At 42.2% G+C, this 16,672-nt stretch overlaps 1 protein-coding gene across 4 annotated transcripts in view; it reads left to right on the forward strand.

The window, feature by feature from the left end:
• The window catches only part of CASK (peripheral plasma membrane protein CASK), a 629,306-nt gene extending 613,189 nt beyond the window's left edge, over positions 1 to 16,117 (forward strand). For all 4 annotated transcript variants that reach the window (XM_089546010.1, XM_089546012.1, XM_089546011.1 and 1 more), the window contains 4 exons: positions 126 to 206; positions 3,035 to 3,237; positions 4,976 to 5,056; positions 6,822 to 16,117. In XM_089546010.1, coding sequence (XP_089402136.1) covers positions 126 to 206; positions 3,035 to 3,237; positions 4,976 to 5,056; positions 6,822 to 7,001 — 545 coding nt within the window. In that variant the 3' untranslated portion in view covers positions 7,002 to 16,117. The remainder of the gene's footprint in view (positions 1 to 125; positions 207 to 3,034; positions 3,238 to 4,975; positions 5,057 to 6,821) is intronic.
• The last annotated feature ends 555 nt before the right edge of the window (positions 16,118 to 16,672 follow it).

The following is a 16,672-nucleotide window of genomic DNA, read 5'->3' on the forward strand; positions in this document are numbered from 1 at the left end:
AGTTCAAGGAAAAAGATACTGTTAATTAAAACAGAGATATATCCACACCTCACTTTAAGGAAAAAAAAGTGATGCTTTCTTTGTACATATTTCACTTTATTTCCTTTCTCACGATCTTTTTGCAGGAGCTCATGGTGTGGGCCGAAGGCACATCAAGAATACCCTCATTGCCAGCTACCCCAACAAATATGCATATCCCATTCCACGTGAGTACAGCATCAAGCAACAAGAAGCTCTTCCTTTTCCTTTTCTAATGCATGCAGTTGTACTAGACCCGAAGAGAAGAGTAAAAGCTCAACTGCAGTAGTAATATATTCATACTGTGGTGACGGTGATTATGGTTATAATCATGATGTTAATGATGACGACAGACTATGTCTAGAAAACAACACTTTACTGAAGCCATTTAAGGCTTTTCATTCGTTAGTTATAAAGCTCTGTCTACACTACCAAAAATGTGTTTTTCCTGCCAGTAATGATCCTGGCTACTGCTATGGAAGCTGCGCCACAAGTAACGGGCCAGCTGTGCCAAACTTGGGCAAAACAGGATGCATTGCATCGTCTTCATAAGAGTCAGAAGTCTTTGACCAAGCTGTTTCATGATGAGCATCTTTGAATTAGGTAGTGATTCCTGCTTTGGTGTTGCTGTATGGTCTCCAGGACCTCTGGTTCAGCTTCCATATGTGTAGCTGTGGCAAGCCGCAGGCCATCTTGCATCTGTTTTTTATAATAGTACCAGTTCATAATATTACCTGTTCACATATGTCAAGGGCACTGTATCTGGGTGTGACACTGTTCCTGCTTTCTTAAAACGATATGGCATCGTTGACTGCATTATGTTCAACAATGAGATAAGTTAATAGATGATCATGATGAACGGTGCAGAGCTTTAAGAAACAGAAACGAATTGCAGAAGGCCAAAAAAATGTTAATGCATGCTGCTGTTTGTTCTTTGCCTTTTATCCTCATTTGTTTAAGGTTTCCATGCTGTTGGCAGCTTAATTTCAAAACTATAGGGAGCTAAATCTGCAATGGATGCAACAGTGTCTGTAGCGGTAGGCAGAATAATGAATAGCAGTATTGAGAGCAGCATAATCTACATGGATTCACTTAGCCTGCTCACAGCATTACATTCCAGAAATGCAGTCGAATCCTTAGTACGAAGCATAATACAAAACAAAGAGTCACAACACAGGAACATATGATAAAATTCTGCGGGGCATCAAGTCTTTTTGGAATAGATGGAAATGAAAGAGCCAACCTATGTGCTGCACAAGCTCGTAGTCGTGAAAGCAAAGTCAACATGCCCGATAGTGACTGCATGATATTAATACACAGCAATTTGAAGGCTAAATGGCAGGAAATTTTGGACAATGCAGTAAACAACAAACTGCACTTGATAAAGCCTGTATTGGGTGAATGGAAAACCTGTAGGCACCAGGAATGTTTCATAGAAGTAATTTTATGCTGTCTCTGCATTGGACACACACACACCTTACACACAACTTCCTACTAACTTATTTAGACAATGTGAAAAATGCGGAGTTAAACTCGCATGAAACCACATCTTATTCTTGTGCACAAAACTTGAATCACTTGGAAAAAGATATTTTACTCCATTTTACAACAAACACATTCCTTTTCATCCATCATTGATTTTAGGTGAAGATGCACTTGTCAATGTGGCGTATTTTTTTAGCTTTTTAATGGAAGCAGGTGTCCTCGAAATGCTCTAAATTCTAACCCTACACCTCGCTATGTATGGTGATACACCTCAGTCACTTTCTGATTCCTGAGAAGAAAGCTGAGGTCTTTATTTGATTTGTTGGGAGCCTCAAGATCCTTGCCCTGCCACAAATGGTCACTGAAGTTACTCGACCTCCTTTAAAGCTTCACTACTAGACATTTCTAAAATTCATTTTCTTTGCCATCACTAGGTAATATGAACTAACAATTTAGGCCCTCTACTCCACCAGTGTCTTTTCCCAGTTTTATAAATTTATCCTGAAAGCAGTTTCCTCTCTGCCTTGAGCTTGGCGCATGATAGCCTTAGATGCTTATGTGCCACTAAACCCAACACAACACAACACGAATGTATGGTTGTTTCCACTGCATTTGCTTTCTGTGTGACAGTGTTTATTAAAAATCAGCACCAGCAAGAAGATTGCAGTTCTTTATGTTTTGCTTTGTTGTATTTCTTTCATTACTACCTATATCTGTTAATGTGTTAATTGTGTTCAGTTCATACTTCTTTGCTAAGACATCATTTTTAAAATTCATTATTAGACTTCCTGTCTGCTTACATTTCTGCCTTTTTTATTTTTTTGCTAAGGTGACATGTTTTTACTAAAATTGCAATGTTTATGTGCTCAGCACATGTTAGGTACTTTCGTGCGTTCTAAGTCTGATGCAGGGAGTTCTGTTTTTCAGTTTGATGTGGTGTCTTATTTACATAAAGGCAGCTCAGTAAAAGCAACTCTACAGTTAAACCAGTATGGTAGAAAGCACATATACAAAATACTGCTTGCATGCATGTAGATGATCTGGAAGCTTGAATATTTTATTCTTGATGTGCCTTTTGTCATCTGCTGTTAGGTACAGCCTTGCTGCTTCTCTTGTTCAATTCAGATCATCTTTACTGTTTCAGCACTCGTCCTAGGTGTTTGTACACATGCATGGTGTATACTCTGCACCGTTGTCTGTGTGTTGTCAGCTAAGTAAAGGTTTTATTTTGAGCTCCGTGCTGTTCTCTTGCACCCCTCCTTATTATTCGAAGAAAGATTGCTGTCAATGCATCTTTCTTTAAAATCTGCTGTTTTATAGATTATGCTGTCTTCATTCCTGTTGCATAGGTTTCTTTCACAGATGTCGCCAAAGTGTTGTACCAGGCTGCCCATTTGTGTAACTTGCTGATGCCGTCAACAGTTGGCGACTAACTATCTATGCCCCCTTAGTGACTTCCTCGACACGGTCTGTCGATAGAAGGGCACTGGAACAACGTCGCCCCTTCTCTCTCTTCCCCGTATGTGTGCAGACACAACGCGTCCTCCGCGCAAGGGTGAAGAGAACGGGCGCAGCTACTTCTTTGTGTCACACGAGGAGATGGTGTCGGACATTGAGTCGCACGAGTACCTCGAGTACGGCACCCACGAGGATGCCATGTACGGCACCAAGCTGGACACCATCCGCAAGATCCATGCCCAGGGAAAAGTCGCCATCCTGGACGTTGAGCCCCAGGTGCGTGCAGCTGTGTGCAAATGAGCAGAGCGTTAGGAACCCTGCAAAGACCTGCATCTTTGTTTCGGCAACCACAGAGAAATTCCTCCTGCTCACTGTCGAAGCTTATTCATTGCCACGACTCACATCAACGTCTTGTCTTGCAGGGTCCCTTCATTTATAATGCTTCTGATGTCAGTGCTTGCATGATCAGAAAAGTGAGCCCTGCCAGCGGACTTGATTACAGACACTGCATTCCTCAACTTACTCCTTCTCTGCGTCATTCGTTGGTGGGACCATTAGCAGAAAAAGGTGTATAGCCTGTGTGCCATGGAAGAGAGCAGCAAGATTGCCAGTTATGCCATTCTTTAACCAATTGCTACACTGGCTAGTGCGGTCTCTTAGTAGACCTCTCTTTCCTACAGCAAGGTTCAGAGGCAACAGCTATTTCTGCCTTCTACTAAATAAACAGGAATTGCTGGCATCGAGCCCGGTTCTGTGCAAAGTAAACTGCAAGTTAGAGAGCCCCCTGTACAAGACATCAGTGAAAATGTGAACTGGGGGGTGTGTCACCTGAGCAGTGTTCTTAAGTTGTCTGAAAAAAAAAAAAGTGCCTGAGAAAAGGTGCTGGTGGCAGTAAATGTCAGTGTGCCTTTTTTCTAAAATAACCAAACGATAGCCATAACCCAAATTGTGACAGTGTTTCCTTATTTTTTTCACTCTTCATTGCAGCCTTTCCAATGATTTCACAGCCCTTAGCTTCTTTGAACAACTAGGTTGTGGTGCACACTTATAGGAAAGGAAGAGAGATTCAGCTGTAAGAAAAGGCAGAGGGGCCAATCTTTGCTGTGACTGTCCTGCTACCCTGCACAAGGGGAGAGAATGAAAGAGGGTTACGATGATATTAGTGTGGGCTGAGGTGAGCTGGCAGTATAGTATATGTAAACTTATGACCAATGGAATCTGTTGCGTTTATGATCTGGGGCTCACGCTGTGTTATAAGACTCGTAAAATGCCCAGTGAAGTGACACTTGGAGCAGCAAATATCAGTGCCTCTCTTGGCTGAACGGTTGGCTTGCGCAAGCTTCACTGTTGCGGAGACGCCGTTCGGCAGTGGTTTTTTGTTAATTACCGCATTTTAAATGTGGAAGTTTTCTGTTTCGGCTAACATTAGCTCAGATGTGCATTTTCTTCAGTTATGCCAGGACAGATAATTTCACCCTGGATAGAACAAGGGAGCATCTGTGTTTTTTGATCAAGGCCTTGAATGAATAAATTCAAGGCCTAATGATCTACTAGACTTACTAGGCCTAGTGGATCTGTCCTGGAGACAAATGCCATCTGACTTGTGTACCACGAGAGGATTTTTTTTTACTTTGTACTGAATTGTGCTTAATTAATTAGTTTTTAATTGGTATTTGAAGTTGTTTGTGGTGGTGATAATTGAGTTTTAATGGCATAAGGCTTGCTTGAGTTGCTAACTGTAGCGATAATTACTTGTTTTAATATTACATATTAGCAGCTGCAGTAAGATGAATTTGTTATCCATGTCTCATTTTAACGAGCACAATATACAAAGAGATGGTGTTCTCATATTTCAGGTGCATTAGAAATGCTGTCAGCTGGAATCCCACTTCATTAGTTTGTTACCCCCCCCCCCCCCCCCCCCCCCCATTTTGTTTTTTAATGCGTGTTTTGCTGCTGCTGCTATGTATGGTGAAACATACTGGCATTTTGATTTCTTTGTATTTCCTTCTAGGCACTGAAGATTCTTCGCACTGGGGAATATGCACCATATGTGGTCTTCATTGCAGCACCTTCATTAACATCTATGCACGACGTAAGTCACCTTGAGCTGGCAAAGGCTTTGCATGGAATGACATTATTTATTGGGAACCTCAAGTCTGAAGGCATTATAGTGGGGAGTGGTCAAGAAATGAGAACACACAAGTGAATAAAGAATAAAAATATGGGCATGGCACTCCTGATTATGCAGTACACTACACTACACTACACTACACTATGCTACACTACACTATGCTACACTACGCTACACTACACTACACTATGCTACACTACACTGTGCTACACTACACTATGCTACACTACACTACACTATGCTACACTACACTACGCTATACTGCACTACACTATTTAAAACAATTGGAATAATGTAAGAGCATGTGCATGATCCTGAGTACACAATGTTAACTTAACTGGAGTGCTATGGAAACATAGTTTATGATTCAGTGCCACTGAGGCATGCAGAGTAAAGTAGTGCTAACAAGCTTTTGTGTGACATCAAATTATGTCAAGGACTAAAGAACAGGGTGCGGGGTTTCACCATATAAATTTCGGCTTGTGGAATAAGTGCAGCCAAGAAATTTAGCTAAAAATGGTAGATTAGCTGAGCGTATTATTTATGGAGGTTTACCTACAGTACAATTATTCTCAGTGTGCAGTAATTAGATTAGAAGAGGAGGTTTCTCAAATCACTACTGTGTTCTTCAGATTGTGCACTGAGCATGCAGCGTTGTAACACTATTTTTTTGTAATGTGTGTCGAGTTTGACATAATATGAGCAGTTCAAAGATCCTCAGCCTCAAACAGCGAGCATGTTTGTCAGTCAGTAAGTGATGTGTAAGAACAGCGTTAATTGGAGAGACATGGGAGAGGCCTTTGCCCTGCAGTGGGCGTAGTCAGGCTGACGATGGTGATGATGAAGTGATGTCACTACAGGTGTCTAGGATTAGTTACTGGCAGTGCCATTACATTTGTTTTCTTTATTTTTGCCCTCACCTTTTGCATAACAGTTAAAAGAGGGGGCCCGCTTCACGCCACTTTCTACAGCTTTTCTAGCATAAAAATAATCATTTTCTTTTATTATTATTCTGCTACATTTAAAGAAAGGAATGAATAAAATATTTGTTTCTCGATTGCTGTCTATGCCCTCGGTTCAGTTTTTGTCATTTTCCTGTTGCCAGCAGCACATATACGCACACTACTGCCATGGGGCACACACAACATTTTGTTTCAAGTTAATGACGTCCCTAATGACATCCTAGTTGAAATCAAGAGGAAGAAGTGGGCTTGGGCAGGGCATGTAATGCGAAGGCAAGATAACCGCTGGTCCTTAACGGTAACAGAGTGGATACCAAGGGAAGGCAAGCGTAGCAGGGGGCGGCATAAAGTTAGGTGGGCGGATGAGGTTAAGAAATTTGCGGGAATACGGTGGCCGCAACTGGTTTGGTTTGGTTTGGTTTATGGGGTTTAACGTCCCAAAGCAACTAAGGCTATGAGAGACGCTGCAGTGGAGGGCTCCGGAAATTTCGACCACCTGGGGTTTTTTAATGTACACTGACATCGCACAGTACATGGGCCTCTAGAATTTCTCCTCCAAAGAAATTCGACCGCCACGGCCGGGATCGAACCCGCGTGTTTTGGGTCAGCAGCCAAGCACCATAACCACTGAGCCACCGCGGCGGCCCTGGTGGCCGCAACTGGCGAAGGGCATGGTTAAGTGGAGAGACATGGGAGAGGCCTTTGCCCTGCAGTGGGCGTAGCCAGGCTGATGATGAAGATGATGATGAATGGCGTCCCTGCAGGTTGACGGGAGCCTTGAGCGGCTGGCCAAGGAGAGTGACCTCCTCCGCCAGGCGTACGGCCACTTCTTTGACTTGACAGTGGTGAACAACGACATCGAGGAGACCATCCACACCCTGGAGACCACCCTGGAGGCACTGGACAACAGCCCCCAGTGGGTGCCAGTCTCGTGGGTGTACTGACAAGCCGACAGGAGGGGAGCGGACACCCCTCACTGACTTTCCCCCTCTTGCTCTGCGATGCGCTGCCGCTCCCAGTGAAGGCGCCAACCACCAATCAGCCGTGTCATTGTGCCACACACGACGCCACTCTCGTCATCGTCGAGACAGCAGCAGCAGTGGTCACACACCTTTGGAGAGGGCAGGGCTGTGCACAGGCTGTAGAAATGCGATGCTCTTTGCACCTTGTTTAGCATCTTGCTCTTGAGAGGGGTGTCCGCCGAAGCATTAATCTTTCCTGGCAGAAAAGACAGGGTTAAAGGCTGAAAAAGTGATTTTACGGCAGCCTCAATCTTTTTGGCTTTGAGGTGACACTGTGGCGAGCCAATTTTGCTGATCTTTTTATTTTATCTTGATAGCTTTTTTTTCATATAAAGTGTTAGCTTTCTTTTCCTTTATTTAGTCTCCAACTTACCTTCAAATCTAGCCGTGAACAAAAATGTTTACTTCTCTAGCACTGTGCATCCTTCGATTTTTCAAAGTCTGTTTCATTGGTTCGCATGGCAGGGGTTTGACGTCAGTTCAGAGATTGCTGTCTGAGAAACTTTTAAGCATTTAAGACTTGGTTTGTTTCTATAGCCTCAGCTTCTTTTCATTCTTCATTTTATGTCATCTTGCATTTCAAGCTGTTTACTGGCCTAGTTTTTGAACAGGGCACTGTGCAAGGCGTGCGTGGACGTTTCCCTTCTTTTGCACTTTTAATATATAACTTCTTGGCACTTTAATTGCGCCATCTTTGTAATGTTCGTAATATTCCAGAGCCAAGAAGTCAAGGCTGTGATCTTCAGACTTCTCCAGTTTGATCCTTTAAGTGTTGAGATTACAGCTGGATTTTTTTTACATATTATCATTGTATTCTGAATGTAGCTTGTAGCTATTGCTGCTTCGCTTTACCTGGAATGGTATCATTGCTTTGGAAAGGGCAGCTTGCTTTGATACTTTTGTTTTGAAGGCTTGCAATTTCCAAGGTTTAATGCACATTTAGCTTCAGCATTATGGCATTATAGTGCTTATCACATGTTTTTAGCTTCCCTTTCCTACAGAGTGATTTAGCTTCTTATCTTGAGTGCATGTCTGTGGCACTGTGCAGTGCATTAAGAATCAACAACGAAAGAAAAGTTTATTTAGGAGTTTTATTTAATATTCCTTGTAGCCTTTTCAAAGAAACTAGGAACCACTAGTTAATGAGACTTGTTTTGGCGTACTGCATTCAAACTTTATGGCATGGTCTCTTCCTCAAGAGCTATATTCATGCACCAGCAAACACAGCTGCGCACTTGTGCAATGCATTTTTTGTTTCAGGCACATAAAAAATGCAGCTGTGAGTCAGCAAGTATTTCTTTTTAGTTTTTAATTATATTCCACTGCAGTTATTGCCACTAATGATGAAAAGCATGTTTAGTAGGCACATCTGATTGATTCCTTATTCGATTGCATAGAGCTGCTCCTTGGAGAGCAGCCATTCTTACTGTTGCAAGTAGTACTTTTACAGCCATCTGCAATTTTTATTTCCACTTGCTCTTCATCACTGCAGTGTATATTTTTTTCTCTTTGCTCAATTTTTGCGACGGTTAAGAAACCAGTGTGAAAGCAATTTTTGTGGGTTTTAATTTAATTTGAAGGTTGACTTGTTCATACTGAGCAGTGTTGAAAGCTTCACACATGCAGTCTTTCTTTTTGTATGTTTCTTTCAAGACTAAGAAGCGTAAGTGGCTTCTTAGTATGACTCACGAAGATTGAAAGAAGCTAGTCAGTGGTAGCTGTTAAATTGTCTCAGGCACGTTGAAAAGGCCACTCTGATCTCAACATTAAGCCCCTTAATTCAGTCCCGACGGGCTCCTGTTTTGCATCCCCAGCACGGCTCAACTGTTCACACAGATGCTGAAAGGAAAGACGTGTGCAGTTGTGAGTACTTTATTACTCGCATTGAATGCATTGTGCCGCTTCTGTGGACACATCATCAAGATCACAGGGCATCCTAACTGTTTTGGCACAGGAATTGCCGAGAACGGGAATTTAATTTCAGTTTTCATATGTTACTGCTCGGGATCCCAGTGCCAGCTACCGAAAACTACACGTTGTTTTTAGCTGCTTTTATTTGCATGTCACCGTAATATCAGTTAACAAATTGATAATCGGTTGCTAGCAGCCATGCCATCTATATATGCAAGTCATAAGCACGCACTTTTGTTATTTCAGCCATCTGGAGAAAATAGAGTGTTTTCAGTAGGAAATGAGCTGTGTGCTCTGCCTACAAGAAACACATTCAGCTAAGTTCTCGCTAACTCGAGCTCTAGAAGCATCAGATTTCTGCAGCCTCAGTGCACAGCTTGTTGTCCTGTCGACCGAGTACTGCAATACGAAGACAGACTGGGTGCAACGACATCGACTCCGCACCATCGCTATATACCACCAGAGTGCCTCCATATGTTTCTAAATGACTTTGCGGACTTCTTTATCAAAACGGGATGGAAGAGAGAGAGAGAGAAAGAAGGTTGCCTGCTTGCTGACCTCGCAGCGCCTCGCTTGCTCAGGCCAGACTGGTATCCAGGCAGCGAGCCAGCCAAAGTTTGAGGACTGGGTGGGTGTGTGCAAACCGCGCGCTCCACTGCTGAACAGAAGCACCTGTGTATTAATTTCTTCTTTCCATTGTTTTTGAAAGAGCGTGGAATGGTTGACATTGCTTTTCGTTTTGTTGGAGGGAGTGTGTCACCTGTTCCGTCATCTTGTTTCCAGTTAGAAAAGGGTGATCCAGTTCCTTGTTTAAGAATGTTGACTCATGTTCAGGGATCGTGTCATTCTTTTCAAGTATCATCTACCCTCGTGTGGCTGTTGAAAAAAAAAAAAAAAGATGTCTTCTGAGTGAATGATGGTTGTGTGGTGGTCTGCTTCACCCAAAATGATGAGCACGGCATGCTTTAGTTCGGCTTTGTGCAATATCGCTTCAGCGAGAGTTGTTTGTAATACAGGCACTGCCAGCATTTGTTACAGGTTAGTGCGAAGCAAATGTTAGGTGTGAAAATGTTAAGTTTCGTGATTCACTAGAGACCCGGCGAGCCACGAACGTTGCAATCATATCTGGCACACTGAACAGATCAAGCATGCTACCAATCATTGGCGTGTGCACACATCTAGTGAATGCCTCAGCTGTAACCAGTGCCAAACCAAAGCTTCACTCTTCCTAGCCTGTTAAGTTTGAAGGCCTGCACTTATGACAAATGAGAGTGAGGGTATAGCAAGAAAAAGTAACCAGAGAACAGGTAAACATTCTGCCTGTCTTGATCAGAGTTGTGGATCACAGTGGTTTGAGCATCTGTGTCGTATGTGGGAGGTGTGGGGTTCAATCCCCAATGCCACTGGGTTCCCAACAATTTCCCTCTGATTACAAGCTCTCTCCTGGCTTGGCGCTCAACTTCTGTGTAGTGAAATTCTTGGAAAAACTGGGTCATTGAATCCATCTTGTGTAGACTGAAACATGTTAGCTATGGCACTCGTTGGTCAAGCTGCCATGGCACCATTAAAATCAAATCGTCATCAACATTGATCAGTGATGAACATATTACCTCGCCCTTTCACCTTGATTGCCAGCAACATCGGTGAGTAAAAAATAATCTCCTGTAGGAGATATTAGGCACTGAGCTCATCTCTAAGTGGGGCATCGAGGCAGAGGTATGTGATTGTATGGGAACAGCTTACACAAAACATGGCTGCAATTGCAAGCACAGTGTTGTTCATTTTGTTTAAGCTTGTAATTGTTGCTCCTATACATACAGATGTGTACTTGTAGTCATGGGCAGAATGCAATACTAAGCTCGCTCTGTCGTACTTGATGAAAGCAGATGCAAGTGAAAGTGATAGTTTTGCTACTTTGTTTGCATGACTGCTACAAGACCTCATCGCTAGCAAGGAAAACGATGACGTTGGCTACGAGCTGCGTCTAATACTTGTAGCCGCAAGCATTGCCGTTCTTCACCACTCTGTGTGAAGCAGGCTTGCTAAAGAGTGGAAGCAGTGTGCTCAAATACTGCACCGGTGCGTGAAGTATTGATATTGTCTTTAGCATTAGCGTCTTTTTATACAAAAGTGTACATTTCGAGCATGGTCCTTGGGAGAAGCAGGCAGTTGTCACAGTAGACTTGTCACAGTTTCTGCCCATGTGCGGAGAACGTTGTGATGGCTACACTAAGAGCAGTTCTCGTTCGGAACTCACGTAGGTTAACACAATATACTGTTGTTTGTTGCGATGCTGTTGCGTAGCTGTAGCAAAAATAAATACAGAAAGAGTGGTACACGTGGTTTACATCCCTCAGCTTCAAGGAATCGAAAAAGTCACTGCTACATATCAAAAAGTAGCCCGACGATGTGTGATGATGATGACTTCTAGGGTTCCACTCTTGCAGCTGTTGTTTTTGTGTCACATTTTGCAGGATAGGTTTTGAAGCTTCATTTGCAGCCCTAAAACTTGCCCTTTTTTTTTTTTTGGGTAGTGTGGGTGTTATCAGTTCTTGAGGCACGCATTTGTGAAATGTCAGGGTGAGGTGGAATATCTGAATGTATTGTTTTTTTTTGTGTAGTGCACAGTGACCAGGCGTGAAGAGATCCTAGTTTCATTGCAATAGTTAAGCAAAATATTACTGACGTCAGCATTTCAGAAGGCTCCCTTCAGGGCAAGCATGACAGTACTGGGCAAACTAACAGTATCTTTTTTATTTATTTATTTATCATCATACCCACAGCGCCATTGTCTGGCATTACAGTGGGGGTTTGAACAAAAAGTACACGAATGCTACCTCATGCAGGTGGTTACAAAAAAAAGATAACAATGAGATAGAAAGAACACGGAATTATTATGCATAAAAAATGTCACAGCATGGAAGAAAATGAATCATTTGATAATATGGACACTACTTCCTCAGGCAGCTTGTTCCATTCCGAAACCGTTTTAGGGAAAAAAGACATTTTAAAAAGGTCAGTCCGGCATCTGTATTCTTTAAGTGGATGATCTCTTCGTAAAGACACGTAATCAGGATTGGCTATATATTTGGTTTTGTCTATTCCAGTTCTAGAATGAAATATGTTATGAAATAATTTTAAACGCAGAACTTTCCTACGTTTTTGAAGGGAGTCCCAACCCAAAGATTTTTTCGCGCTCGTTACACTAAAATATCGCCCATACCCACCACTAATTCAGACATGGTCATTTACTGGCTTCATAGAATTGTCTAAGTTATCAGGTCGTGTAAGAAAATGCTGGGGTTATTAATCATCTAGAAGTGAGACAAGCGTATATGAAAAAGAAATGTGAGCACTCCGAAGGGAAAATATTTTCAGAACGCCAAGGCAAAAACTGCAATTAGCTACTTACATTTGTTTTGGGTTTTAGCTATTTCTACTACATTTACTCTTTTGTCACATGGGCAAATATTTCCTTGCGAAATCCATTTTCCAAAGGACTTCTGTCGGGGCATTTGTGTGATGAACTTCTCGCGGTCATGATCATGAATAAACTGTTACTTTGTTTGAAGACCAGGACTTAATTACATGTAGCATGCGAGACTACCCACCACTGAGCATTGTGGCAACCTAGAAAAACTGCTCATGCTAGCCTCTTTAATTATGCTTTCTTTAATGCTGTTTCTCTCTATGTTACACCATTTTTCCACACACAACACAATATAGTGGCATAAACAAATCAATCAGCCGCTTTCTGCTGTGCATTACTATTCACCCTGGCACTGCAGTGGTTCTTATCTACCAGCATGCATTAGTTAAGTGTGTCATGTTAAGTAGACTTTGCTGGTGTTGTGTTTGTATGGTAACAAAGACCAACGCTCGGAGAATTCACTTCAGAAGTGTTTGTCCTGAAGGGAGCCCACTGTAATACCTTTCTGTTTCATTACTTTCTCTCTCTTGCTTGAAAATGAAGATCTGCGCTGTCCTATGCCCGTTAAGTTCAAATTCAAGTTCAACTTTATTTCCTTTTAACAAGAAAAAGAGGGGCCAGGCCTAAAAGCTGTGGAAACAGCTTGACAGGGTCCTGGCCCCTTTGAATCCTTTATCCTATGAATCCTATCCTTTGAATCCTTTAAATTTGCTACTTTCTTTTTATGCTTCTGTAAGCAACTGAAGTGAAAGCTTGGGTTAGCTGTCGTTTGAAAGCATATTCGGTGTAGTGCGGCAAGACAGTGACTACAATAAGATCGCAGGGCGGGACTGTGTTTTGCAAGTACTGTCAGTGCCAAATGAAACATGAACAGGATAACTTGAATACAAACACACAAACTCAAAACTATTAACTACCGAAGAAGAAATGCAGGCAGGCTCTGTAAACACTTCAACGCAGTGGTCTTCATGGCATCGAAGTGAAAATTCAGTGAGCTAGCATTTCAGTCGTCTTCAACTAAAATCATCTCGTTTTTCTATTCGTGTTTCATTTTGTGCTGACGCTACAGGTGCAGCCAAAATATTACAGAGCACGCTTCGGCATTTGAAAATTTCTCACACATTCCATAGAGAAGATATGAGGGTTTCTTTGGTTCATATGCCAGCACATTAGCTGCATGTGCATACATACGTATAAAGTACTTCTTCTGAAGCATGCTGTCTAATATTATGGACGGGACTGTGCGTAGGGCTGTGTTTTCATCCTCCTTCGTTAGTACCTCTGTCGTCGCACTTCACCAGTACACTCTTCGTGTTTGAGTTATGTCTCGAGGCGGTAGCCAACTGGGTTTTCATGCAGTGCTGTGCAAATGGGCATTTTCACAGCACCGTCAGCTTGTTTGAGAAGAGATTCCAGTTTTCTGGTAACCTTTGTTCGCCGCTGTCTGGTATTTGGTCACCATCTGCTCTTTTAATTCCCCCCCCCCCCCCCCCTTTTATTTTCTCAGCTGCCTCTGTGGCAACACCTGTGTATAATTATGCAGGTAACATTGCCATTCACATATTTAAAGCGCAGCCTGACATCTTATCCCATCCTTCAGGAGTGCAATGTCATTATGTCATAGCTGGTAACTATGGGGTTTTTGTTGTTGCTCACTCGTATCATGGCAGCGCTGTTCACTGCTGCGATGTTGCTTGACGCTGTTGGTGCAGCATGTGAATGATGCACTTTTACACTGTTCACATGTTTTGCTGTGCACAAATGGAAAAGAGTTGCTGTTTTTTTCGCTCCTTTCGCTTGCGTGCAATTTTGCCTTGAAAGTTTTTGTTTCTTGCTTCTGATTTGCACATGTGTATTGTCCCTCAAGACTTTATCCTGCCATCAGTCATGATCCCGTGTCATGCGCGCCTGTTCCTGTTTTTGTGTTGGCGCCGTTTTGTGCAATCAAGGGCATTTTGAGTCAGCACTGAAGTTGACGCCGTCTGAAGAATAACGGGCAGAAATATCTTTTTTTTTTGTAAGGCATTTGAGAGGATCGGTTCTCATCTGCCTCAAAGGTATTTAGGTTCACAGAATTTGAACTTGCATGTTGAGAGCTTTGTGCAGTTTCTACTCTAGCCTGTAGGTCACAAGCTACGCTTAATCATTACACTCGACACTTGTGCCATAAGAATATTTCTTTGCCTGGCGCGTGGACTTGTCCATTGGCATCAGTTGGCTTCTTTTTTAAATGCCTACATACACTCTGGCGTTAGTGCACTGGTCGAGTTGTGGCGGAGTGCTCGTCCAAGAGGTGTCAAATCAATTGGGGGCTATAGTGAGGATCGCATTTACTTTACTCAGATTTTAAGTGAGGTAGGTTTTGTGTGCTTATGAAGTGAAAAAGTATTGTATTCAGGAGGTTTTCGCCCTGCTGTGAGGAACACGAAGTGTGGTTTTTAGATTTTTTTTTTATATTGTAGTAAGTAAGAAATGAAATTGGTCACCACTCCATGAGTGTTGTGCTGTTTGCAGTATTGTGAACAGAACGACACTTTTGATCACCTATTTTAAGAAAAAAGATGCATCTTACTCCTCTGTTATTCTCAGATGTTTTTTTTGCGTGTCAAAGTTTGAAATACTGTCATGAAAAACAGTCTGAAGTATACCTTCTCTTTATGAGACAAATAGTGCTAGCTAAATTCTTTAATAACTCAATTTCTGAGTTCCTAACCAGGAAGTACTGTACCATGAGCTAAGTGGTTTTGTTTCGGTCATTTGTCTAGTGCACTCATCGTAAGAATGCAAGTGGAGTGTTTTGCCACCTGTTTCTGAAGTTGCCTGTTGCTGAGATCTCTAGCATAGTTACTGAGCCATCAAAGATATAAGCAAGCTGCATGTAATGAGCAGCAAGTTAGGAAATTGCGTCTCCGCCTCCCACGTTTGCCTGCTTTCATTGTTTGCTGGGTGTAACCACGTAGCTTGTTCCGTTGCTTCTTGCACCACTGTGTGTATGTACGAAAATGGTGCAAAGTTTTTTCAGACCTCTTGGCAAAGTTCAGTCATATTTTTTTAATCCAGTGTCAGCTCAAGAGCCTTGTATTGAGCATTTGGCATTACATTCCTTTTTGTGTACTTTAATGCAACAAAAAGGCTGAGGCTGCATTTGAAGACAGTTGCTTCATAGGCAAAGTCTTGCACAGTGCTAGCAGTGACATTGGCCGCCTCTGCGAATTCCCCTTCTTTTGCGTTTTTCTGCAAAGCTTTGGAGCTTAGGCAAAATGAAGAGCAGCAGTTTATTTTTGTTACGTGTATCTCTCATTAGATGATCAATGACTGTTTACCGAATGCTGCATGCTGTATGCATGCTGGGTTGTTTTGGTGCTGCATTTTCTTTTTTCATGTTCATGTAAACATACATTGATTGTTGAAAGCATGCACATTCCTGCGTGTGAACTTGAGTCTTCTGTCCACATTGATTGACTGAAAAGAGAGATGTGTGCATACTTAGACGAACAATTGAAGGTTTACGTGACTAGTCATAACTCATCACTCATTCATTATGAGGCAGTGCTCACGTGGACTCCAATAAAAAAAAAAATAAAACTGCCTTTTACATCACATGTGTGATACACTACATACTACATATGACCTAATCTACAGGGTTTACATAGTTTAGAGATTCATGGGTTATTAAATAAAGTGAATACAACTGTGACTGCCTGTTTTTGTATTTTTTTGTGTGTGTGCATGTGTATTCTTGAATCAACGACCACACACAAGTGCATAAAGCACTAATCACAAATTAAAGCAAAATAAATCATTGTCATCACCCGTTTACAGGAATGTGCTGGATTTTTTTCGAGAGCTATTGAATGAAAAGTAACAAGCAACTTCACGCAAGCATCCCAGAGTAGTGGTATTGCATGCTATTGTAGTCCGTACTGTATTTGCGCTGATATGACAGTAGCCTGTACTGATATGGCAAGACTACACTTAAGTATGCAGTGCTGTAGCACAGCCAGTATCTTCTCCGGGTAAATGACCAAACCTCTAGTGATGTTTGCACCTTTTCTTTACATTGTTTTACTCTCTTTTAGCCAATAAGCAATTGCATATAGTATTACATGCACCATATAATGCCTATATGATTTGTGGCACAAATTGCTAAGTTTTTCTAAGTTCACCAGCTGGCCTCACGAGATAAAACGTAGTCAGTGGGAGTTTCCCACATAGCTGCGCTATCACGCGTGCAGGCCTGCAGACGCACGCT

This window comes from Amblyomma mixtum, chromosome 5, assembly GCF_055824585.1.
Source record: "Amblyomma mixtum isolate Tamu chromosome 5, ASM5582458v1, whole genome shotgun sequence".
Lineage (NCBI taxonomy): Eukaryota > Metazoa > Arthropoda > Arachnida > Ixodida > Ixodidae > Amblyomma > Amblyomma mixtum.